Source organism: Plasmodium coatneyi, chromosome 14, assembly GCF_001680005.1.
Source record: "Plasmodium coatneyi strain Hackeri chromosome 14, complete sequence".
NCBI lineage: Eukaryota > Apicomplexa > Aconoidasida > Haemosporida > Plasmodiidae > Plasmodium > Plasmodium coatneyi.
This window is the reverse complement of record NC_033569.1, coordinates 1,309,055-1,332,745: the sequence shown is the minus strand read 5'-3', so window position 1 is coordinate 1,332,745 and position 23,691 is coordinate 1,309,055. Positions and strand designations below refer to the sequence as shown.

The 23,691-nt window shown below is 45.4% G+C and overlaps 7 protein-coding genes across 7 annotated transcripts; 5 read left to right on the top strand and 2 right to left on the bottom strand.

Moving 5' to 3' along the window:
- Positions 1–343: 343 nt before the first annotated feature.
- On the bottom strand, positions 344–3,676 carry PCOAH_00054050 (Radical SAM protein; the record flags this gene model as incomplete). Its single annotated transcript, XM_020062185.1, has 1 exon — positions 344–3,676. One exon carries the CDS (start codon positions 3,674–3,676, stop codon positions 344–346), a length of 3,333 nt encoding a protein of 1,110 aa, XP_019917717.1.
- Positions 3,677–4,718: 1,042 nt separating this feature from the next.
- On the top strand, positions 4,719–7,083 carry PCOAH_00054040 (Pseudouridylate synthase; the record flags this gene model as incomplete). The annotated part of the gene is made up of 2 exons (XM_020062184.1): positions 4,719–6,065; positions 6,622–7,083. The coding sequence occupies 2 exons, from the start codon at positions 4,719–4,721 to the stop codon at positions 7,081–7,083; spliced, it is 1,809 nt and encodes a 602-aa protein (XP_019917837.1).
- A 195-nt stretch (positions 7,084–7,278) lies between these two features.
- PCOAH_00054030 (Uncharacterized protein) lies at positions 7,279–8,841 on the bottom strand (the record flags this gene model as incomplete). The annotated part of the gene is made up of 3 exons (XM_020062183.1): positions 7,279–7,898; positions 8,011–8,452; positions 8,545–8,841. The coding sequence occupies 3 exons, from the start codon at positions 8,815–8,817 to the stop codon at positions 7,279–7,281; spliced, it is 1,335 nt and encodes a 444-aa protein (XP_019917530.1).
- Positions 8,842–9,400: 559 nt separating this feature from the next.
- Positions 9,401–11,521, top strand: PCOAH_00054020 (Uncharacterized protein; the record flags this gene model as incomplete). Its single annotated transcript, XM_020062182.1, has 1 exon — positions 9,401–11,521. The coding sequence occupies one exon, from the start codon at positions 9,401–9,403 to the stop codon at positions 11,519–11,521; it is 2,121 nt and encodes a 706-aa protein (XP_019917649.1).
- A 1,778-nt stretch (positions 11,522–13,299) lies between these two features.
- On the top strand, positions 13,300–16,261 carry PCOAH_00054010 (NEK protein kinase; the record flags this gene model as incomplete). The annotated part of the gene is made up of 2 exons (XM_020062181.1): positions 13,300–15,914; positions 16,033–16,261. 2 exons carry the CDS (start codon positions 13,300–13,302, stop codon positions 16,259–16,261), a joined length of 2,844 nt encoding a protein of 947 aa, XP_019917796.1.
- A 2,114-nt stretch (positions 16,262–18,375) lies between these two features.
- Positions 18,376–21,388, top strand: PCOAH_00054000 (Uncharacterized protein; the record flags this gene model as incomplete). Its single annotated transcript, XM_020062180.1, has 2 exons — positions 18,376–18,390; positions 18,530–21,388. 2 exons carry the CDS (start codon positions 18,376–18,378, stop codon positions 21,386–21,388), a joined length of 2,874 nt encoding a protein of 957 aa, XP_019917489.1.
- A 541-nt stretch (positions 21,389–21,929) lies between these two features.
- On the top strand, positions 21,930–23,483 carry PCOAH_00053990 (Uncharacterized protein; the record flags this gene model as incomplete). Its single annotated transcript, XM_020062179.1, has 3 exons — positions 21,930–21,958; positions 22,138–22,228; positions 22,401–23,483. 3 exons carry the CDS (start codon positions 21,930–21,932, stop codon positions 23,481–23,483), a joined length of 1,203 nt encoding a protein of 400 aa, XP_019917894.1.
- Positions 23,484–23,691: the final 208 nt, after the last annotated feature.

Here is a 23,691-nt window from a genome sequence, read left to right as displayed (position 1 = left end):
TTACGACGGATGTAATTCTACCCGTGCGTAGGATTAGTGTTGCCTGCATGGGATATGCAACCCAGCAGGTGAGGAAGATTAACTTTCCATCCATTGGGCAGTCAAAAAAGGTATGGAAGCACCACCTCGTATTTTTTTTTTTCCCCCTCCAACTTTGCAAACGCGTAGCATATGGGTGCCATAAAAACATATTTCAGGGGGCCATTTCGACGACTGAATGGATAGTTCGTTTCGTTTGTATGTCCAAATGGGATTTGTTGCTCACCCTGTGGACAGATATCCATTCAGGGTACGCAAACGGGGCTGCATCGAACTGCCCACGTTGGGGGATGGCGACGCAACGTCAGAGACCCCCCATGCGACGGCGCCCCCAAAGCGAAACACCAACAAACATGGTGGTACTAAAAAAGAACAAAAAATAAGCGTTACGGATCCAGTTGTTGGTTCCGTAAGAGTGGACTATTTTCCCTGTCCACTGGCTAAGGACAGAGCACACAGAAATCTGCTTCGCCAACTTCGCTAGCTTGGTCTGTTTGGATTTCTTGTCTTCCCCTTGTGCGAATAAATCGTTCTCAACATTTATGAGGCACACTCCGTTGCACTCCTGCTGACAGTGCAGATACTCGTCCGATCCTAGGTTCAGAATATTTTCCCGAATAAACGTATTCATGTCTTCTTCAATTTCGCTTCTCTTGTAACGAGACGGCGTGGGAATATCCTTATGCATCAAGAAGAGACAATGTTCCAAGTTGTAGTTGTGAATTCTTATCTGTTTACCAATTCGGTCGGCATGTAACAAATACTGCTGATGCAAATGCTCCCTCTTCAGTTCCTTCGTGACGTATGTTTCTTCCTTTTCGTAGCCAAGCTTTTTATAATACTCCCTTGTACCTACCCCTGCAATTATGCTCATTTTTTTATAGCCATAGTGGTAGGCAATCAATTCTGCAACGAGGACTAGGCACTTTCCAAGTCCCTTATGCTGCACGAAGTTAAGGTCTTCCTTGAAATCGTCGTGCTTTAGTAAGGAACCGTAGACGTGAAGTTCCCTAATAAGGGCTGCCCCTTCTAGGCACTTAAAAGGCCTATCATCACAGTAGTCGTTTTGATTTCGCAACCGCAGACGTAGGAAGCCCAACAGTGCCAGTTCGTTGTTGTCGTCTCGCGTATGCAGTGCAGTTAATCGGTTGGATGTGGTCACCCCGTTCGATGTGGTCACCCCGTTCGATGTGGTCACCACTTTGGAAGGTGCCCCTCCAGTGGGTGTGATCACCTCGATATTCTCCCCACCACATTCCGGGGTGACACATCTATCTGAGTATCCCCCCTCAGCGAATAAATTGACAGAGGAGAGTCCTATAAAATCTTCGTCGGCTCCCTCACTTTGGGGAGACACAGCGTATGTCTCGGTGAGATTCTCCCCCTGGGTGGAATTCCCACCGTTTCGCTTGCTATTGGCGTTTCCATCCCCCTGATGTTGCTCCTCCTTCTTCTTAGATTTCTTCCTTTTGGCTCCATTGGGTGAACCTTTTCTAGCCTTCTTCACCCCCTGAAAGGTCAGAAAAAACTCCTCCCCCCCTAACGTATGGTACTGGTATATTTGCAAAAAAATGGAGCCGTCTTTTTTTTCAATTTCTTGGTTCTTCACTTCCTTGCATCTGATGCATTGGCAAAAAATAGATCGGATGTTCATTTCGTTGGCGATGAGTTGCCTCATGTTAGTTATGTTATTTCCGGCAATTATGGACGGGTTGGGTATATCCCGTATGACTCTGTTCAGGCGGATCCACGGATGGATAGACTTCTTCACAAGAAAGATCAAACAGATGAGTAAATTCTTGTCCGTTTCGAAGTAAGGCTTAAACTCGTTATTGTTGTACCACTTTTCAATCCTCGTAAAAGGAGTAATTTCGCAAGGGTATATTTTCCACTGGTCGGCTTGCAAGTTAGGGGAACTCAGAACCTGCTTAAACATTTCCACGTCTTTTTTCACATCTGAGTAAGGCAAGTCAGGCATCAAATGGATATCCACTTTGAACCCATTTTCCTTCAATAGATAAATAGCTCTAATGGCATCGTTAAGCGTACATTGACGATTGACTTTTTTTAAAATAAAATCATCTGTGTGTTGTATTCCCAACTGTACTCTCGTGCAACCATACGATCGTAAACGAATGAGCTCTTCTTTATTTATCTGGTCAGGTCTTGTCTCCAAAGTTAACCCTATAATACGACAATTACTTGTCTCGTTAATTTCTTGCTCTTTCTCTAGACTGAATTTTTTTCTTCTATTTTTTAAAAGGGGGTATATGTTTGCTGCGTAGTACACGTCCCTTATGAACTCCCTCTGGTATGCGACATCGTAGGAACTCCACGTGCCTCCCAGGACGAGCACTTCAATCTTGTCTGCCACATGTCCGTTATTAACTAAAGTGGTGGTTCGATTGAAGAATTGGCAAATCACGTCGAAGTTGTTCTGGTTCGCTCTCAGAATTGCTGGTTCTGTAGAGAGATAGGATCTCGGTTGGTTGGGCTCATTCGGGCAGTAGTGGCAGTCATACTTGCAGCTGAACTTGTGAGGGTGTGTAATAATCGTTACGACTAGCACGCCGCTGTTCGATCGCACACCCTTTCTTTTATTTATTTGCAAAAAGTGGACACTATCCTTGTCCAGATCTTTGTAGTTTTTCATTTCCGTCGTGACGATCATGTTGGTGACATTTTCTAAAACGAACTTCACGTCCTTCCCTTTTTTGTTCACCTCGATTTTGTCCTCCTCCTCCTCATCGGTGGTTACTAGGTTGGCCGGCTTCTTTTCCCTCTGTTCATCCTTCCCTTCTGACTCCCCCTTGGGGGGGTCTTCCCTCCATTCTGGCAAACCCCCTCCGGAGAGTAACTTCCCCTGCAGGAAGTCCATCTGATCGTCACCTGTTCTTCCATTAGTGGTGTTCCCTTCCGCCTCCTCGTTCGTGGTGGCATCACCACCCGCATTTGACTGGTTCGACACGTCAGACGTGTGTGAAGTGGAGGCAGCATTGGGGGGCTCCTCCACATGGGAATATAAGGAGTCCTTCCCCCCCTTGGAGTTACGCGCCGCCTGCAAATAGTGATGTTGCAAAGCTACACTAATCTGATGCTTGGAGGGACACACTTTATATTTTTTCCTTAACTGGATGCATAAATTATGGTACTCTGTTTCGTTCTTGATCTCCTTCCTTTTGGACCACAACTCGAAGGCAAACTTTTTGAAGCTCTCATTTTTTAAAATGTCATCGTAGTAGTTGTCGTTGTATTTGTAGAAGAATTCGTTCATCGTGGAGGAGTAACATTCGTAGTGTCTCAGTTCGTTTTTGTTTTTTATTTTTTTTTTGAAATTTTCAAAGTTGGTTGGCTCGTAGCAGTACACCTTTGGGTAAATTTTGTTCTCTTCGTATTCCAGGGGGTAGTTGTGCTTGATTGCGTCGTTGATGTAGAAGTAGTCTCCCTGCGGGGGGGAACTACTCTCGGCGCCTGTCCCCCCGTCCTGGTCGCCTTCATCATCGCTCGCTTCGCCTAGAATTTCGTCCACCCTCTCGTCCGGCAGTTGCCCAGATTGGGTGGGCACTTCCTCCGTGGTTACCCCGTTGGGGACAGTTTTCCCGGCTGCACCTTCCGTCTCGCTCTGTCCCTCCCCCATCGGTTCCCTATTCCTCTTTACCTTTTTTTGGGGGGTTTATCCCCTTTTTACTTCTCCCAGATAAAGAAGGACCGCCTACATTCATATGCCTCTCTCACGGGGGCAAAGAATTCATGGCGGCTGCGTTGGCAATTCCCCCAATTGTGGCGTTTCTACCAGGTGGGGGGGCCTTCTACAACTTTCAAAATAAAAAGGGTGAAAAAAAAGGTAATAAAGAAATTGAAAAAAAAAGTAAAAAAAAAAAAAACAATTCAGGGGCCGCTTTTCAGCAACTCCGCAAAGAATGACTAATCATAAAAGTTGCATCTAATTTAAGCAACACATGGGGGGTGGGGCGAAAAAAAAAATACAGCATGTACATATATATACTTATCCCTCTTTTGGATTAAATTTCCCCCTGGGTAGGCAAAAAAAAAATAAATAAAAATAGTGCCGTTAACTTGCTATAAATGGCGAAAATGCGCACCGCGTCGTTGTTCCGCTTCAAAATTTTCCCCCGCAGAGCTGCAACGTTGGCCGTTTTTGCGGTGTAAATTTTTTACTTATACCTGCGGGTCCGTTGCCGCGGCTGCAATTATGCGTAGGTTTTTTGGGGGGGAAGGCACCAGGGCCCGTGGCACACTCTCGCCCGCGTAAAGACATACATAGCTCTTATTAAACATAGATATGCATCTCCCTTCGGTATGCATTTTTTTTTTTCTTTTTTTTCCCACTTCGGGGAACACAAAATGGGAGCAAAATAATTTCCGCGTTTAGATTAGATGTTTTCCCAAGGGAAAACTTTTTTAGAAAAAAAATGGGGACGGAAAAAGCGGCAGGGGAGAGGAGCAGCTTTGCATGACAGTATCGACCTGACCCGTTCATAATTTTTTCACCAAAAAAAAAAAAAAAAAAAAAAAAAAATCAAAAGGTGAATCAAAAAGTGCGTCAGAAAGTACGCCAACAGCGAAGTCGCAAATCTTAAGCGAACGCTCTACCGGATGAAGGGGAACCCTCTCATGAGTTGATGTGCTTGTGCACCCATCGATTGCCCTCTCCACATATGCTCATACCCGGGGGCGTCCGATGGAGAGGCCACAAAGTGAGGGGCACTTTACACAGTTGGGGAGGACAATTGAGCAGACACATCAGTGACAACATAACCAAAGATGTAATAACGCACAGTTATGATAGGAAAAAATATGAACAAAATGTGCACATGTACGATACGTGCAAAAGCTATGTGGACTCCAAACAGAAGATCTTTTACGATTACCTTAAGGAGGAAACACCCATACTACTACCCACCATAAGGGGGGGGCGGTATTCTGCCCCTCGAAAAAAGGACAAGGATGATGAAGTGGAACTGGGTGGCTGCACACAAAGAGGAGGGACCCCAGCGGGAAGGTGCAATGACCCAACGGGAGGGTGCAGTGACCCAACGGGGAGTGAACAGGTAAAGGTAAAATACCTGAGTGAGTACAAAAAGTGGAGTAAGCTCATAAGCAAAAGGAGCAGCAATCGTGCGGTCAAGGAAGAAGCAGAAGGGGAGATCCATATGGTTGCCGAGAACCATGAAGGGGAAAAATCACAGGAAAAACACCCATATAAGACAGACCCACAAATTAACGACGAAAAAAAGAACCACATCAGTGATGAGCTAATGCACATAAATATCGACAACAGTAAGTTGTTCTGCCCGAATAAGAAGACGGAAGAATGTCTCCAAATGAAGATAACCCAGTACTGCTGGAATGAAGGCCTATGCAGCTCCAGATTTGCATTCAACAATTTAAGCAGAGGAATTATCCAAGTCAATGATCAGGTAGTGTTTGAAAATATTGTCATTTCCCCGGGGAAGGATAAAGTGGAGTTAACCAAAGTAGGCAAAGAGCTGCTCAAGAACAAAAACATAACCATCATTTTGAATAAGCCCAAATATTACTTGTCCATTTTGAATGACCACAAGACGAACAAAAAACTTCTCGCCAGAAATTTAATAAGAAATGAAAATAAGTACATAGAGGAGGAACAAAAATGTATGAGTTATTTTATCAACAAAAATGTAAACATAGAAAAGGTCAATAAGTTATATGTGTGTGGAAGATTGGACGCCAACTCCACGGGCCTCCTAGTTTTTACGCAGAATACGCTCCTCTGCAGTTATTTGCTAAACAAGCACAAACACCAAGTGGAGAAGGAATACATTATCAAAACAGCCGACCCGATAGAGGAAGTTCATATGGAACTGTTACGCAAAAATGCCCTTGTTGATGGTAAGCTCATATATAAATGCCGCATAAAGTATGTGGACTGCTTTACGCTGTCCTTTACGCTTTACCAGGGTTTCCACAAAATTATTAGGAAGCTATGCCTCCTTTCCAACATCAAAATTAAGGCCCTGCACAGGGTCCGGATAGGTGGCATTCACCTGAAGGGTTTGCCCCTCGGGAAGTGGCGCTTCCTCATGCCCAACGAGTCTTTTTTTTTGTAAAAAATGGGGGGGAAGTTTCTCCAACGAGGGTATCTCTCTCCTTTCGAGGATAAGTTTTCCCCCCTGTGGAAATTGTTTCCATCAAATGGGTGACATGATCTATGAACGGTATTCTTTTTTTACCGTTTTACCTGAACAGTTTTTTTTTTTCCACCGCTTGCACCTCATTGTGCAGATTTTTTGCCCCATTTTGGCTGTTTTTTTTTTTTTTTTTTTTTTAAACCGACTCCAAAGTTGCCTGACCCGTTCAGGCAGTTTTTAACATTTCTCCCGTTTGGGCATGTGTCCCCGCAAAGGTGCTTTCCTCTGAGTGGGACTTCTTTAATGAGTTCTCCCTTTTTCCGCATAACGGGCACAAACGTAAAGAACAAAAAGCGAACGTCTGTAGAGGGAACACCCTTTATTCTCGTAACTGCAACTTCCTATCATATCCTACCATGTGGGCCCATACACACTTACCATAATCCAAAAGGACGTCGAAGCAAATGCGACCATGTTCAACATATATAGTCGGGGATTCTCCAAGAAGGCCGGTTGGTCGTGGATAAAAAACAGGAGGGGAAGGAAAAAAATACTTTCCTTTGCATACCCACCGAAGGAAAGAAGCAGCATCGTGAAGCTGACGGACGAAAGTGACAAACTAGTGTTCGTATGTAACGGGAAATTAAGAAACACCTTCATGACAACGGTGAAAAATATGAAAGAAACAAAATGTGTAGTGAAGAATGACACCATTTGTACACCCTGTTTGGTTGTGTCAAAGGCCAAGTGCCACACCCTACTGGAGAGCTTCACCTTCGATGAGATTCTACACTTGGAAAAATTGGCACCCCGCATTTTGCAAGCGTTTGAAGAAGCACAGAGCAGGTTACAACAAGATGGGCAAAACAGGGTGCTCAGTAGGCACGAAGCAGTGAAGTTTAGGCTGGTCTAGTAGCATCATCGGGGGGGGTATACTCACACACGTTTGTGTGAAGTGAGCGAATGAATAGGGAAATTCCTCCGCCAGATGGGTAATCACGCAGTTAGCTAAGCGGGGGGAAAAAAATACCACACTGTGAAGATAATGCTGACTTCTTAACCCGTCGACTGGAACAAATTGGTAAAGCTTGCTTACACCGGACGCACGTCATTTGCCATGCTGGGCCATTTCCATGGTGGGGAGGGTCCGTTTTGGAATTTCCTCCAGAGAAGGAATGGCATTCATCACGGAGGAGGAGTATTTCGTTTCCTTCGCCTGCAGAAGGAAATCACCTTTCGCTTCGCTGGGCAGGGCCAAGGAAGAATTGGCTGTGCGTCTCCGCCTGTTGGCATAAATGGGGTACTCCTTTTTGAAGAAGGATGACGTGGAAGAAGTGGAAGAAGCAGACGAAGCAGAAGACGTGGAAGAAGCAGACGAAGCAGAAGACGTGGAAGACGAACGGGGTGATAACAACGAATGGGAGACCAGGGGAGGGGAATCCCCCTCGCTGGTAGGGTCTCCTTCAAAAATTTTATTTTTTTTATAATTTTTCTTCGTCATTTTTATGTGCAATTCTCCAGTGTATTTTTTTCTGGAAATTTTAGTGAGGTCTGTTAAAATGGCATCACTCAGTTTGACTTGGAACAGTTTGTCTTTGATTACACACCGGACGTAGTTCACATTTACGTCTACCTGGATAAGGGAGTTGCACAGGTACTTGGGGAGGAAGAGCTTCAGAAAGGTGTGCTTGTTGCTGGAGTACTCATCGAAAAGGAACTTGTAGTGCCCTGCGTGGTGAAGGGGGGTAACCAAGGGGTGTAGCGAAGCGGTGGATTGGTGTAAGGGCGGCATGTCGTTTAGCGTAGCAACGCGGTGCAGCGCTTAGCGTCACGTGCGAACCTTCGTTGCACTGGCGAATATCCCCCTCGTCAGTGTAGGGGGGCAGAACTTCCCTCGGGGCCCTCTCCTTCCTCTCATCCGTCCGTGCGTTCTTTACTTCTTCCCTTTCTATCTCTTCGTAAATCTCCTTTCTCTGATTGATACTGTCGTAGTGCTCGCTCTGGTTGATCCCCTTTTGTTTTTGTTTCTTCCGTTCGTCTTGTAAAGAGTTCCAAACGGTTTCGCTTCTTTGTCTAGCCATTATTCTGTCTGACGTGAGAATGTCTGATCCATCTAAAACTTCCAGCTGCCCCAGGTGTAGAATCACGAACAGTTTTAAATGTTCCCATTTCGCACAGGGGTTTCCCATGAGGTACAGCTCTCTTAGGTTTTCATTTTTTTTCAAATTCGTTACAGATGCTTCGATGGTTGTTACGTCGATGAAGTTTAGGGTCAAGTCCAACTGAAAGGAAAAAAACAGATGAGTGTGCATGTAAATTTACTTTCCTGGTATGGTCTTCCTTTATGTGCCTGTCCTGTTGGTGATATCCCTACCTTGCGTAGAGACTCACACCCGTGCAGGTTTTCCACGAGGGTGATGTTATTCAGGGCGAGGTTCAAGTATTCCAGCTTCTTCAGCTGGTGTAGATTTTCGATCTTTTCAATCAGATTATTTTGCAGCAGGAGAATTTTTAAGTTTCTACAATGGGTATTCAGGAATTCAATTTTTTTTATTTGCAGCTGGTGCAGGGCGACTTCCTCCAGGTCTTCGAGCAGCCCCTCGTTGTGCTCGCTCTTGCTTTTAATTAGCTCCAAGTCGATCTTCATTTTGGCGGTCTATCCTTGGGGGGACTGTCGACTTGCAGGCATGCATATATGTAGATGTGCAGTTATGCAGATGTGTATGCAGACATGTTAATCCAACTGGCGTGATATTCTCCTAACTCTCTGACAAGGTGTAAATTTTCCCGACGTGGCAGTTTTTTTTTTTTTTTTTTTTTTTTTCCCCTTTGCTCCCGCAAGGGCAGCCTGAAACGGCACCGTCACCCCGATTGGAGGTACACAAACGCGTATGCAAAGAAACTTTTTTTTTTTTTTTTCTCCATTTTGCTGCCCCCATTTTGAATCTTTTAATACGATGCGGTGGGTTAAAAATAATGAAAAAAAAATGAAAAAAGTGAAAAATCAAATAAGTGAAAAAAAATGACAACGAGGAAACCACAAAACAGCGTGGCTCTTTCCGTCGGAGGGATGCCCACCTGCTGCTTCGCGCAAGGAACACCGAAGAAGGTAGATATACACATTTCACCCACGCCGCTCCAAGCGAAGGCACTAACATGCAGGACGTAGGGGCCCGCTCCAACGCGCTCGAGATAGCCTTCGAGGCCGACCTTGTTTTGCCACGCCCCAAATGATAAGACGAGGAAGGAACGTGGCTACAGCTATAACCCCCCTTTTCAGGACGATCAGAAAGGTCCAAACGTCTGTGGGGAGGACCCCCGGGAAGAAGCATTCGCCGAACCGTCAGGATGACGTCAGCTACCGAAGCGATAATGAGTTCTACCACCTGAACGATGATTTGAGCTTCCTAAACGATGACATCAAACACAATTTGTTCAGGCTAAAATGTATGGAACAGAAAAAAATAAAAACGGACCGCATTGTGTATAAAAAAATATTAAAGGACCTTTTGAAAAAAAAGGAAAGCTTCGTGGCGAATGACATGGTAGAGTTTTTGTACATACTAATTTTTAACGACTTGTACCACCTAGACATATGCTCCAATTTTTTTTCTCATTTTTACAACCGGTGTGTGTACTCCGGGAGGTACCTGGAGGGCGTGCACGTGAACAGCGTGGTCCACCTGATCTTTTCGTTTTACGTGTTTGAAGGGTATGGCTTCTTCGGGGGAGCAGCCAATCGGGGGGTCCCCAATTGGGGGCGCACCAAAAGGGAGGACAACACGAAGGACAACATGAAGGACAACACGGATGTGTCTACCGCACGGTACCGCGAGTACCACCGTAACGAAGCGCACATGAGCTTCCACCTTTACACCCACCTGGCACGATATATTCACTTGAACATGGAGCACATAAACAAAAGCCACCTGATAAAGATGCTGTTAGTCCTTTCTCAGTTCACGTCCAACTGGGGGGCCACTGCATTCATGCAAAATGAAAACACGGAAACGGTAGAACAAAGCCGCGGCGTGAAAGACGTGGGGATGAATTTATTCCCCCTGATCGAATCCTTCGCAGAAAAAATTGACATAGCCAAAGATATAAAAAAGGTATACTCACCAGAAACGATAAATGAAAAGGAAAAGAAAAAAAAAAAAGAAAAATACTTAAACATGATTGATAATTCGAGTAAAAATTTTATTTACATTGACAACGAATCAAATGACAACAAATTGATATGCCTCTTTTTTTTCGTCTTGTCGAAGTTGTTTTTTCCTGTTTGTCCGAACTTGCTTTTTCACGTGAAGGGTAATCTGGAGGGGAGTCCCCCCCACATGAGTGGACAGTCCTATAAGCAGCTCTCCCAAGAGGAGACGCTCATTTGTGAAAAAAAAAACGGACATGGTACGATGGAAGAAGCACATACTCTTTTTTGCAAAGATAGAAAGACAGCTAACCGGGGTTGCGAAAAATTAAAATTTACCCTCGTGGATATGTTTATGAGCCATTACAAGCAAGTCGAACTGCGCAATCATGTTTTTTATCGAAACGTGGATACACAGAAGAGCGGCTTGGAAAACTACGAAACGTATAAGAATAATATTTTGAGGGCCATGCGGAAATATGTCTTCCTGGATGAAATTTACAGCTTGGGGGTATACTACAAGATAGTGTTTTTCAAGGCCATTTATTCTCTGCATTTTTTTCAGTTTCCCTTTTTGCGCCACTTGTACGAGATTCACTCGTATGCGATCAATAGCAACGTGGACCATTTGGACTACAGCGAGCGGTTGCATTTTAGCGGTGAGGTGGTCGAGCTGCGTCACCCAGAAAAAACGTGCGCACAGGAGGAACCCCAAAAGAGATGCGACGAACGGGCAAAAGACAAAATCGTGGAACTCGCAAAAAGAGGAGACATCTTCAACAATGCGTACGTAAACCTACTGAACTATATTGAAAGCGATATAAAAAATTGCTCCCCAGAGGAAGCATTAAACACACTGCTGCAATTGCACTTGCTAAGATTTGTAGACAACCACTTCATCTTACCACTAATTTCGAAGCTCTGCAACAGCACTGACAAGCTCCGAAATGAACACAAAAAAAAAATGAACGTAATTATCATATCTATTCTGTCTTTCCTTTCTCCTCATATTGCTTCCATCGAGTCAGTGCAAAAAGGGCCACTTCGCGACGTGAACGTATTTAATCACACGTACTGCAACAATGATGTTTATGTGGGGCACCTGCAGAAGCTGCGGGAGTTCGTGGAGCTCCTACATAATAAACAGATTTTTAAGAGGAAGAGGAAGGAGTTGCTCTCTTGGTCAAACTACAAGTGTGTGTAGGTGAGTGGAACAACTGCACTACACAATGGGAAGGCTAAACTGGAACCCAGTTTGTATACCTACCTTGCGGGACAGCTCGAGCACACTGCGTTTTGTCCCCAATGAAACAGTGGCAACTTTATTACATTTTTTAGCTTGCCCCTTTGAAATAGCTTTTTTTTTTTTTTTTTTTATAGTTCACCATTTCGATCGACTTTTCACCTGAACGGTTAATAATTTTTCCGTAACAGCTCTCATTTTTAACTCCTTTTTTGGCTTTTTACTATTCCTGTTCATACTTTTTCTCCTCTTTTTCGTTCTTTTTTTTTTTTTTTTTTTTTCTGCACACATATGTGTAAGAAAATTAGACAAAAAAAAAAAAAAAAAAAGCTAATGAGAGCAACGCAACGCAAAATTCGCATAGCAGAAGAAGGACGCACTTTGAATGAGTTCCCTCGGAAGTTACGCAGCACTTAGGCGAAGCGCGTGAAAAATGGAAAAAAGAAGGGAATTGATTAAGCACATTTAGCGTAATTAGCTTTCTTTGCGCACTACGCATGGATGACGCGTCCGGCTTATCTGTCAAAATTACCAAAAGGGAGAGAAACCGCGTAGGACACTGCCTTCCGGAGTTATATCTCTCCTTTTGTTGGCTTCCGTTTTCTCCACCTTTCGTTCGCGACGATATCTTTTGCGAAGAGAGCAAGCATAGATGACAACGTTTGTTTTTTTTTTTTTTTTTTTTTTTTTTTTTTGGGCTACACCTTTTATTTTACTCTTACACATTTTGAATTGGTGCAAGTGCCTAGAAATATGTTCCGTGTAAAAAAAGGCGCACATACCATCATGCGTGCATCAGCGCATACATCCATTAACGTACACCTGCATAAGCGTTCACGTGTTTACACGCATGCATGCATACACTCTTACATGCGCGAGATGTGGCGCGGAAAATAGGCAAAAGCCTTTTGGAGCGCCTCCAGAGTTTTATGCATCTTCCCCCGCGCGTTTGCGTTCTTCATTTTGCGAATAAGTGGCAGCATATCGTCTTGGCCCCACCAGTCGCAGACTCGGCTTGTGAGGAAAGAAGCATTTCGCACGTCACTTAGGGGAAGTAACCCCCTCCAGCACATCGCAGCCAGTACATCGGATCGTGAGTTGCCACCGATCGCCGCCAACCGTGGCGTAATTGTGTTCTTCCTGTGCAGTGGGATAGCCCAGCTGGCGTCACGTCGGTTCACTTCATGTAATCGATTCTTTTTCCATCGAGAAGGAGCACACCATTTAAGCGACTGCACGCGCGAGGTCACACAAGGAGGCGTGAAAATAGAATGACACGAAGCAACACCAACTGGAATCGCAACAACTGAAGTCGCAAGAACCGCTTGAGACCAGTCAGTTGAGCTGGCCCACGACTGGAGGAGAGTCCCAAGTGGGTCTGCGTATGTACGTATCTGTCTGTGTGCATGTACTTTCGTGCATAACTTGGGGAGCCATCTGAGCGTCGCTGGTGGCCATGTTAAGCGTCCAGCCACTCGACGGGAGAAAGCGACGCGAGTCGGTGGCTAGTGCGCCCCTGCACATGGAGAGGGGGTCAAAGTAGATAAGTACCTCCTTGGTCACTATTCCTGTGCGTTAAGGGAAATAACCTTGTCTTTTAAATACTCGAGAAATAAATCCCCGTTTTCACCGCTGCGGAGACGCATATTAGCATAGCTATCCATGCAGAAGAAAACTCCGTGAGTTCCCCTACACATGCATACAAACACTTACGTAGAATAAGAAACGGGTCGGTAACCATGCCTAGCAAGTACGACGATGGAGAAAGCCGCCTAAACGAGTATGAAGTAATTAAAAAGATAGGGAATGGAAGATTTGGAGAGGTGTTCCTTGTAAAGCATAAAAGGACGCAAGAATTCTTCTGTTGGAAGGCTATATCGTATAGAGGGTTGAAAGAAAGAGAAAAGTCACAACTGGTAATAGAAGTAAATGTGATGAGGGAACTAAAACACAAAAATATTGTTCGGTACATAGATCGCTTTCTCAATAAGGCTAATCAAAAGTTGTATATCCTGATGGAGTTCTGTGACGCAGGGGATTTATCAAGGAATATACAAAAGTGCTACAAAATGTTTGGTAAAATAGAAGAACATGCAATTGTAGACATTACAAGACAGTTACTACATGCCTTAGCGTACTGTCACAATTTGAAGGATGGACCTAATGGGGAGAGAGTATTACACAGAGATTTGAAACCACAAAATATTTTTTTATCTACTGGGATTCGCCACATAGGAAAAATAACAGCTCAAGCGAATAATCTAAATGGAAGACCTATCGCAAAAATTGGAGATTTTGGACTTAGTAAAAATATTGGTATAGAAAGTATGGCACACTCCTGTGTTGGTACCCCCTACTACTGGTCTCCTGAATTATTGTTACATGAGACGAAGAGTTATGATGACAAGAGTGATATGTGGGCTCTTGGTTGCATCATCTATGAACTTTGCTCGGGCAAGACTCCATTTCATAAGGCGAATAATTTTTCGCAACTTATTTCCGAACTGAAGAGAGGACCTGATTTGCCCATCAAAGGGAAGTCAAAGGAGTTAAATATGTTGATAAAAAATTTGCTGAACTTGTCTGCGAAGGAGCGGCCAAGCGCTCTACAGTGCCTGGGGTATCAGATCATTAAGAATATGGGTCCCCCTGGGGGTACTGTGGGTGTCACTACTACCCCCGGTGCTGTTGTCACGAGGAGAAATGCATCCAAGGAGCACGCAAATCTACAGCTAGCTAGCGTAGAAAACGGGAAAAATGCGGAAGCAGCCAATTATGGCATTTCACAGAATGTCCTCATAAACCAAAGGAATGACGAACAACACGGGAGGAGAAGCTCCAGCTGCGTCAGCAGACAGAGCGCCAACAATGTAACCATTAAGGATGGAGCTGCGAACTCTCATGCGGTTAATGGGCACTACAGTAGTCGGGTGGATAAGGACCTCGCGGAGAGGACCCGAATCGAAAAGGAGAACGCCCAGCGGAAGGCGTTGGAGATGAAGATCCTGGAGAAGAAGCGAATTGAGCGTCTAGAAAGGGAACGCGTGGAACGGTTAGAAAGGGGGCGTGTGGAACGACTGGAACGGGAGCGTGTGGAGAGGCTAGAAAGAGAGCGTGCAGAGAGGCTGGAACAGGAGCGTGTGGATCGCCTGGAGAGGGAACGAGTGGAGCGCCTGGAACGGGAACGAGCGGACCGCCTTGAACGAGACCGATTGGAGAAGGCGCGTCGGAATTCGTACTATCTGAAAGGCATGGAGAATGGGCCCAACGGAGGAGGTGGGCCAGCCGACGGGCCCAATGTGGGCACCAACGACGGCAGGAGTCACAGCGGCGTTCGCAGCAGTGTGCACAATAGCATACACAATAACATACACAATAGCATACACAGTAGCATACAGAGCAGTGTCCGAAGTGGCGTGCATGACCACGTGCGTAAGAGCAGCGCTGCGAAGGTCGAAGGGATGGGGAACGGGAGAGCTCGGCCGCCCAGCCAAGGCACCCACGACGGAAGCTTCTCCAGAGGGAAAGACACAAATAACCACGTAAGTAACTACAAGCCATACATGTATGACAGTAGGAAAGAAAAGAATTATCAAGAGACATTTAACAGAAGCGATGTGCATGGTTACATGAAGAACAGCTCCATAACCACGACGGTACCCTCAAGTCATATTATGCAGACACAAGGAAACACAGCAATGAGTGTGAATTCTAAGTACCTGGGTGGAGGGGGCTATGGAGCATACAGCAACAACCACGCCGCCACTGGTCAGTACGTCCTAAACCCGGTGGAGAGTGCGAAGTATCGAGACCATAACAAGTATAACGTTGGGCTAGCCAAAAATGCAAAGGAGATTTACAAAGAGACGGTGAACCCGATTTGCTCCACGGAGTCGCAGTACGAACGGGCGTATAATCATAGTAACAGGGGGGGGCATGCTCGTAGTGGCAGTGGGAGCAGTGGTAGGAGCGGGAGATGCGATGACGGGGGGAGAAGCTGCGTAGGAGGAAGAAGTGGTGACGGGGGCCGAAGTGACGAGCGGGATGGCGGGACCTGCAAGAGCAACAGGGTGTCAAACATCTACTTCAATGACAACGCCAGGAGGAGCGTCAGCGCGCTGCCACACATGAATGCAATAAACGCGAAAAAATGTAGCACCTACAATAACACCTATGATGAGGGCACGCTCAGTAAGAAGGGCGCCGAAGTAGACCGAAGTTACAAGCATCTGGAAAAGGACAGGGAGTACCTTCTGGAAAAGCGCAAGATGCTCATGGAGAAGGAAAAGGGCATCTACGACCGAATGCGCCACAACAACGACTACGCGTATGCCCCTGTTCGCGGGTTTGACCGGTAAATGAGGTGGAGGTGCGCTTTATATACGCACTGGTGTTCGCTACTTTACGCACAACTGAACCAATTTCGTCCAACTGTCTGAACCGACTAAACCATCGTTTTACCCCCCGCGCAGAGGTGAAGATAAGAAACCAAACGAGCTGGATAGGCGAAACAGAAGCCTCTCCATGTGCATGAACGAGCAGGAAAAGCGAAGGGACTCTTCCACGTATAACGTGAAGAAGGAGTACCACGAGGAGCAAGAGCAAGGAGAACTCGGCAACAGCTACACCCTGCAGAAGAGAAATATGTACCCCTTGAAGAACTACACGCATAAAGGCCCGGACGCCTACACGTGCAGGTAGTGCAGCCGCTTCTTCGAGTTATTGCCCCACTGGAATGTCTTAAATTATCTATCGTGGTACTCCCCTTTTTTTGAATTTTTTTTTTTTTTTTCTGTCATTTATTCTTGCTTCACAAATACACCTTCCCTGTCAACGTTGTTTCATGGCTTCCCCCGACGAAACAAGTTTCGCTTTGCCCTACACGTATGCATCCGTATACCACTTCGTTATGCATTCTTTTTTTTGGTTCAATGACGCACCTTGGTCTGTCATGTGTGTGTCCCCACATTTGATTACCTTTTCCCTTTTTTTTTTTTTTTTTTTTTTTTATCCTCCTCCATGCATTGTCGTCATTTCTGTTACGCTGTGCATCTGCATGTTTGGTGGAAGCTTTGTGCTGCCTCGCCCGCGTCCATACATGCCCCCAATTTATTTACCCACTTTTTTTTTATTTCCAGTGGGGGATGTACACCACATGAAAGGTGCGCATTTTACAATTTTGAAGAAGGCAGCTGTTTCGGCAGAGGGGGAGAGACACGCGGTGGAGCAACTGGAGGTGTGTCTCCCTGAGTTGAAACACATTCTCACAGTAGGTCTACATTATTAAAAGTAGGCACTCGGAGGATGTCGGGGGTACATATACACATATGGATATGTTTTCCGCCACCCCCGCTCCGTTGTGCATCCTCATCCTTACCCAGATTATTCGCGCCCTCTTTTTTCATTCCACTTTGTTTTGGTTCTGCTTCAAAATAAATTGTTGTGAATGAAAAAAAGAAGAATGTGCCCTCGTTTTTATCTACCATAGTTTATGCTCCGGCTGTAGTCTCCCCTCATTTTGCCCCACAGTTGCCTGTTTTTTTCTTCACCCTCATGTGAAAATAAAAATTATTTTGAATGAATACAGCTGCGTAGTATGGATGGGATGAGCGGCTTTCTCTGTAGGTTCGTTGCCTGTTCTGTCATTTGCTTTGCTGCGCTGCACTGCGTTTTTTTTGGCTTTCTTTTTTTTTTTCCCATCCGATGCTTTACATTTACATAGCGCACAGGTAGGGACTTCGACGCTCTGCTGCCTTCATATGTAACATCGGCAGCGTGTCGGAGTGAGTCGCCGCCTCCATCATTCGATCCAGCAACAGTTTGAAGAACAAGAAAAAAAAAAAAAAAAAAAAAAAAAAAATTCTTCACCTTTTTATGCCTCTATATACCCGCACTTTTTGCTCCGCTTGGCATTTTTAAAAAGATCCTCTTTGATTATGCATCTAACATCCGTTGGTTGTGTTTGCTTGGAGCGGTAAGATCATCCCACTACGGGTGATAGTACCTATTTTTACGTGTGCCAACTTGTATGGCTGGCCGTGCGTTAGTTATTCTCCCCCAAAGCGGCTTCCCATTTTATGTGTTCGCAAAGCGTGTACAATGCGAGCAGGTAGGAACCCAAATTCGGTGCAGCGAAAAAAAAGGATGTAGATGTGAGTGAACGTTTAAACGTAATCAGAGCGGAAGGATCTACGCGTGAATTGTACGTGCAAGGAAGGACTACCTTGGCACGCTAAACACTGCGATTTGGTTTGTATGCCATCGTTAGGAACGTCTAGGCTAGTCGCTCCCGTTTGCAGGGTTCCTTCTTTTCCCCCTTTCGGTTGAGCCGCTCCCCGCTTCTAAATAAAATTGCCAAGACGGATAACTTAGGTGTAGACGCTCCTAAAAATCTGTATGAATGAGGCGCGGTGTGGAATGGTATAATCTAGCAGGACGGTCTACCATAAGACGAGTTAGCATTCCACAAACATACATACATACATGATCACATTTGCATTTTTACGCACAATTATTTTATTTTTTTTTTTTTGTGATGTCGTGCGCCTGTTAGTCTCCATTTTTGCGTAGCAAGGGAGCAGTGCTTTAAAAAAAGTGTGAAGGGCAAAGTGTACAAGTCGCAACCCTTATTTGCAGACAACGACATGCACGCTTCGCCCACGTTGGAAGAGGATGACCCTGAATCCCCCCAACGCAGGACCCTTCTCACAGAGAGTAACGCACTGGAGTGAGGAGCCCAGCTCTGTGACCACGTGCATACAATTTGTTCCCTTGCCCCAGTTCGGCTGTTCCAATCATCAGTACAAACGTCTCACATGGATAAGTTGGAAGTAGGTCCCAATGGGGCAGCGTCCGCTCGATAGTGAACATGTGTCTATGGGCGTATATAACTGCATGCGTAACTGCTTCTGTATGTATGCTTGCACTGACACACCGATGTAAACGGCACTTCACCCCCTCACCACACAGACCCCGAGAGGACTTTCGAACCTTCCAATAGGACAGGAAGTGTTGATAGAAAAGGTACTAAACGAACAGAAGTACGAACAAGACAAGAGAAGGGGAAAAAAAAAAACAAGAGAAGACATCCAGGAAAAACTACATTATTACCTGAATGAGAAATATGATTCCTTCATTGGATACAACAATTTCATGAACACGCTGTTCAAGAAGAAGAAGGTTTTAAGGGTAAGTCATGGGAGAGACGACAGGAGGAAGAGAAAGGAGGGGCATCCCCGTCGGGAGGGTTCACGCCACATGGCAGAAGCGCCAAGTAATGAGAACGCCCCTAAAGTGAAGTGCTGCGGCGAGTCCGATTCGAGTGATGGGGGCAGAGGCGGTAGACCACGCACCGATAGGCGAAGTGGTGACAGACGGGTTGTCCACCCACGTGACGCACATGTAAAGGATGAGGACGAAGAAATCCCCCTGCAGCGCGACCAAAGGGGGGAGAACAACAACAACAAGTCAGGATGTTCCAAAGCGTTTAAGAGGTCCTCCTCCCCGCAGAGATGCACCTGCGACTGCCACCAGTGTAGCTCTTCGTTAGGGGCAATCGATCCGAGTGACCGGGTAGACAACATATCAGACGAGCGGGTAGATGACGTATCAGACGAGCAGGTAGATGTCGTGTCGAGCTACTCGTCTGCGTCCCCCGCCCACTGCTCAGACGTGAGCGACATTTCCAACCTCTCCCCAGACGCATTCTGCTTCGAAAAACAATTCAAGTATATATATGACCTGTACAAGCAGAATGACAAAAATGTGTATTTATTTTACAACCCTCCTGTGTGTAAGTGCGTTAATAAACCGTTGAAGGAGAAGTACTATCGGAGCTTGAGCCGGAAGTACCCTTGCCTGTTCAATTGTACGTTCGAAGGGGAGGAGGGTGGGGGAAAGACCAACAGAGGAGAAGCACCTCACACGGGGGAAGAAACCCAAAGGGGAAAGGAATACCAAACAAAGGAGGAACCCCCCACGGGGGAAGAATCAAACGATATGAAGAGACTGACATACGCCGAGGTAGCGTCGGACGCAGTGGAAATGAAACTCTACGCAAAGGCCTTTTTCGAGTTATTTCTTCTACAGGGGGGAGCTAATAACCGTAACGAGCTAGCTGCCGATATGACGCAACCGGGGAAGGCCCTCCTTGGCGAAGAAGAAAGAGACATGCTTAAAAGATTCTTCAATAAATGTCTGCGTAGAATAATGAGGAGGAAATCGCCAACCTGCGAAAACAGCTCCTGCTGCGGGCTCCTCTACGTACCTTACAGTTACATCGTGGTTCTATTAAATAGAAAGGTGGAAAATTTGAGTTACCTCTGTAGTAATTTAAAGCTGCCTTCCAGCACCGACATGTACTACAACAACAAGAGGAACATTGTAACCATTTGTACAAAGAACTCCGTACATGAGTTCTTCTGTTACTACTCTCTGAGGGAAAACCCCTACATAAAAAATATACTTCTATATGACATTTTTTTCGATGGGTTTATTCCCTTCTTTAAGCCGCTGCTGAATTTGAAGGTGAAAAAAAACTTGGACAAGGTGATGAACTACGTGAGCTACAACAAGGGGTGCAACCTCTCCGTCGTGTTCTTCTGGTCAGGTGGAAGCGGAGCAGGTGGAAGGGAAGAAGGTGTTGTGGAACACGAGGAGGAGTCCACCTCGGAGAGCAGCACCACCAGCAACGACAACGACAATGACAATGACAATAGTGATAACGAAGCGAGCAAGGCGATGCACCTGCGTGTGTGCAAAGTTATAAACATTAACCACCCAAATGAATACAAAGGGATGAGAAGTGGACACCAGAAGAAGGACAAAGTGAGTGCAGACCAACAGTACTTTGCAAACCTCTGCAACGGAAGTGAAGTCATAAATAACATAAATATTAACATGGTCGTGGAAAAAATTGTAGAAATAGCTAGTCGGAAGGAGAGTAGTCTCTGTGAGGAGAATTGCATCTTCAACAGACGCAACAAAATGTATGGAAAAAAAAAAAACATTCAAATTTACCTGTGTGAGTCTATTAACTCTTTCGCCTTCGATAGAAGACCGCTTTTTATTAAACGGAGGGAAGTAACTTTCTCCTCCTTTGTGCATTTTCAGAATATTGTTAAGACGTACTTGGGTGGTAGTAGGAACAGCTTGGATGCTTTAATTGGGCGGCGTATGGAGGAGGACGTGTTTGACATGGGGGTGAGGAAGAGGAATTTCCTCTCTAGTTGCCACGTGGAAGATGAAAACGTTGCAGGGGGGACGACTGACGTGTTGGTGGACGGCGAGAGGAGTAACGTAGACCTAGACCACCTGTTCAACGAAACGCTCTTCTTCTTTAACGATAATTCGGATTTATACACATATGAGGAATACAAAAGGGGTAGGCTTCAAAGCGTGGGAAGAGGAGGAGACCAGGACAACAAACCCTCTGCAGAGCAACAACACAACGCAGCAGGGAGGATGTGGATGGCGAGAAGCGCTGCACATGCTGAAAGGGAAAACCTTTGGGACTCCCTATGTACCAAATATGCGCAGAACTTATTTAATATATATGTTTGCTCCTTCTTAACCAAACAGAACAGCTGCAAAATGGTTGCATCCTCTATCGGGGCGGGGGGGGAAAAAAAAGGATGTAAAGTAGATAAAATGTCCTACCAGGAAAGGATTAGCTTCATTAAAGAATGCTACTTCCACCTGTTTCGCTTTTACAAAGAAAAGTTCCGGGTCTCCCTGAAGAAGGAAGAAGAGGACATACTGCACAGGAATAACTGGGCCAGCGAGGATTCGCTCATCTCCCTCGGGGCGGACAGTACTATGCCCAGGTGACGGATGATCGCTTTTTCGGGGAATCTGCACCTTCGGTGGTACTTGCCCCCTACGTGTGCCAGCTCACGCGGGTAGTTGCACCTCGGACGTTTAACTGGCATGTAAAAGTGAATACAGGTGTTTCCGTGTGTACCGTTGCTTAACGGGACACTACTTTCACGCATGTTTTTTTTTTTTTTTTTTTTTTCCCTGAAAGACCTATTATGCCTCACCACGCATTTGGTGCAAATCTTATCGTGAAAAAAAACAAAAAAAGGAAAATGCCTCCTTCGCGCAGCAGTGCAGATTTGTCCGCTCACTAGGTCGCCCATGTAGGAGCACTTTTTTCCGGTGCTCCTGGCAACACGTGGCGCATTTTCAAGCGTCGCATTTTTTGGTAACCCCACAAAGGGGCAAAACACACCTCATGAGGGTCAACAAAAAATGATAAAAAAAAAAAATCCTCTTTAAAGTGAATTATTTCCCACGCACGTAAGTAAAGGATGAACGTTTGAGTCGAAAAAATCACCCCGACATGATCGCGTGAACAATGTGAGCAAGGATGTTTCCCTCTGTTCAACTGAAGAGAAGGTAAAGGGAGGGAGAAATATGGATCCCCCTTTTGGGGGAAGTACAACCTTTCTGGGCATTTGACTTTCACACGAATGGTGGGGGTGTTCCCCAGTTAGAATTGCAGCTGTGTATTGGTGTAACAGCACAGTGTAGAAGCTTCGCATCGTTGAAAAATGTTTTTCCTTCCCACTACGCAGCACGCTCCTGAGGCTTTCGAAGATTCTCTCCCTGTCCGCCGTCACGTCCAGGGGAAAAGCGCAGGAGTTGATCAAAAACGGCAAGGTGAAGGTTAACCCCGGAGTTGCTTTTTTTTTCCCTCCCCCGTTTTCATATCAGTGCAGCGTAATATATGGCTCGCCAGGGAGGACACCTACTGATAATGTGTATCATATAACTCAGAGGCGAACCCGTACACTGATCCACTTCCAAAGGGCTTCTTTTTTTTCCACTTCTCCCCCAGGTGAACAACCAAGTGGTGCGTCAAAATGTCGCCGTAGACATAAACTCGGTCATCGAACTGGACGGGAAGCCAATCCTTGTTGACGTCACGACCAAACTGTGGGGTATCTACAAGCCAAAACATGTTTTTTGCAGCTCGGAGAGGAATTACGAGTATGAGGAGAAGAGAGAGTCTCTGAAGGATCATCCCCCCCAGGGGGTGGTGGCAGGTCGGAGGTTACCGCAGAAGGGTAGTTACTCCTTGACCCAGTTGCCACCTGGAGATATGCGGAAAAGCTTTCTTCTTAAAGGTAGGGAGCAAATAAGTGAAGTAGGAAGAAGTGATCCTTACCAAGAACATTCAATCCAGGTGAGTGAAAGATTAAGGCAGTTAAATTGGAAGGGAGATATTGTTAGACACCCCCCCGAAGTGGAAAAGAAGCCAGACGAACTGGAGAGATCCTCACAGAGTGTACCCCAAAAGTTAAATACAAACCTTTTCGATTTTATAAGAAAAAAGAACAAGGCGTATGAAACGAAAAATGATGTCTCCAACGATATCCCTGAGCATCTCATCGTAGTGAACAGTCTAAGTGCATCTAGCGAAGGACTTGTGCTACTAACAAACGATGGAGACTTCGCAAAAAATTTAAAAGACACAGAGAATAATATCGTCACCACGTATATCGTAAAGGTAAAGGAGGAACTCACAAATGAAAAAATAAAATTAATTGAAAAAGGTTGCAACGTTGGTGATATACACATACGACCACTAGAGGTGCATCTCATTAAACCACATTGTTCCTCCCCCAAATGGATCAAACTTACCTACGTAGAAAAATCGCACACACATTTGGACCTTCTTTTTTCGAAATACGGCTTAACCATTAGGAAGTGTAAACGTTTTTCCTTTGGCCCGTATAAAGCATCAGATCTCTCAGTGCACTTTCTCACGCCGCTAAAGATACACAGTACCCTCTCACCCTTCGTCCCCAAGTACCCTCCCAAGTTGATTCTCGCTCAACCCGCTGGAAATGTCCTAACGGATGAATCTGATAGGTGCGTCCTGGTAAAGGATTATCTCAAAAATTCAGTAATTCGGTAATTCGGGGGGAAGGGAAGACACACATCAGAGGGGTACAGATGGAGACAAAGTTACATGGGTTGACGGGGGTGGATAGAAAATCAACCTGATGCAGAAGTGACATCCAAATAAAGCAGGGTACTGTTTTAATAAATGGACAACCTATTCTTCTTGCATCAGGTAAATGCACACACAGACAACTCGTTTCTGTGAAGAATTCTTCTTACAA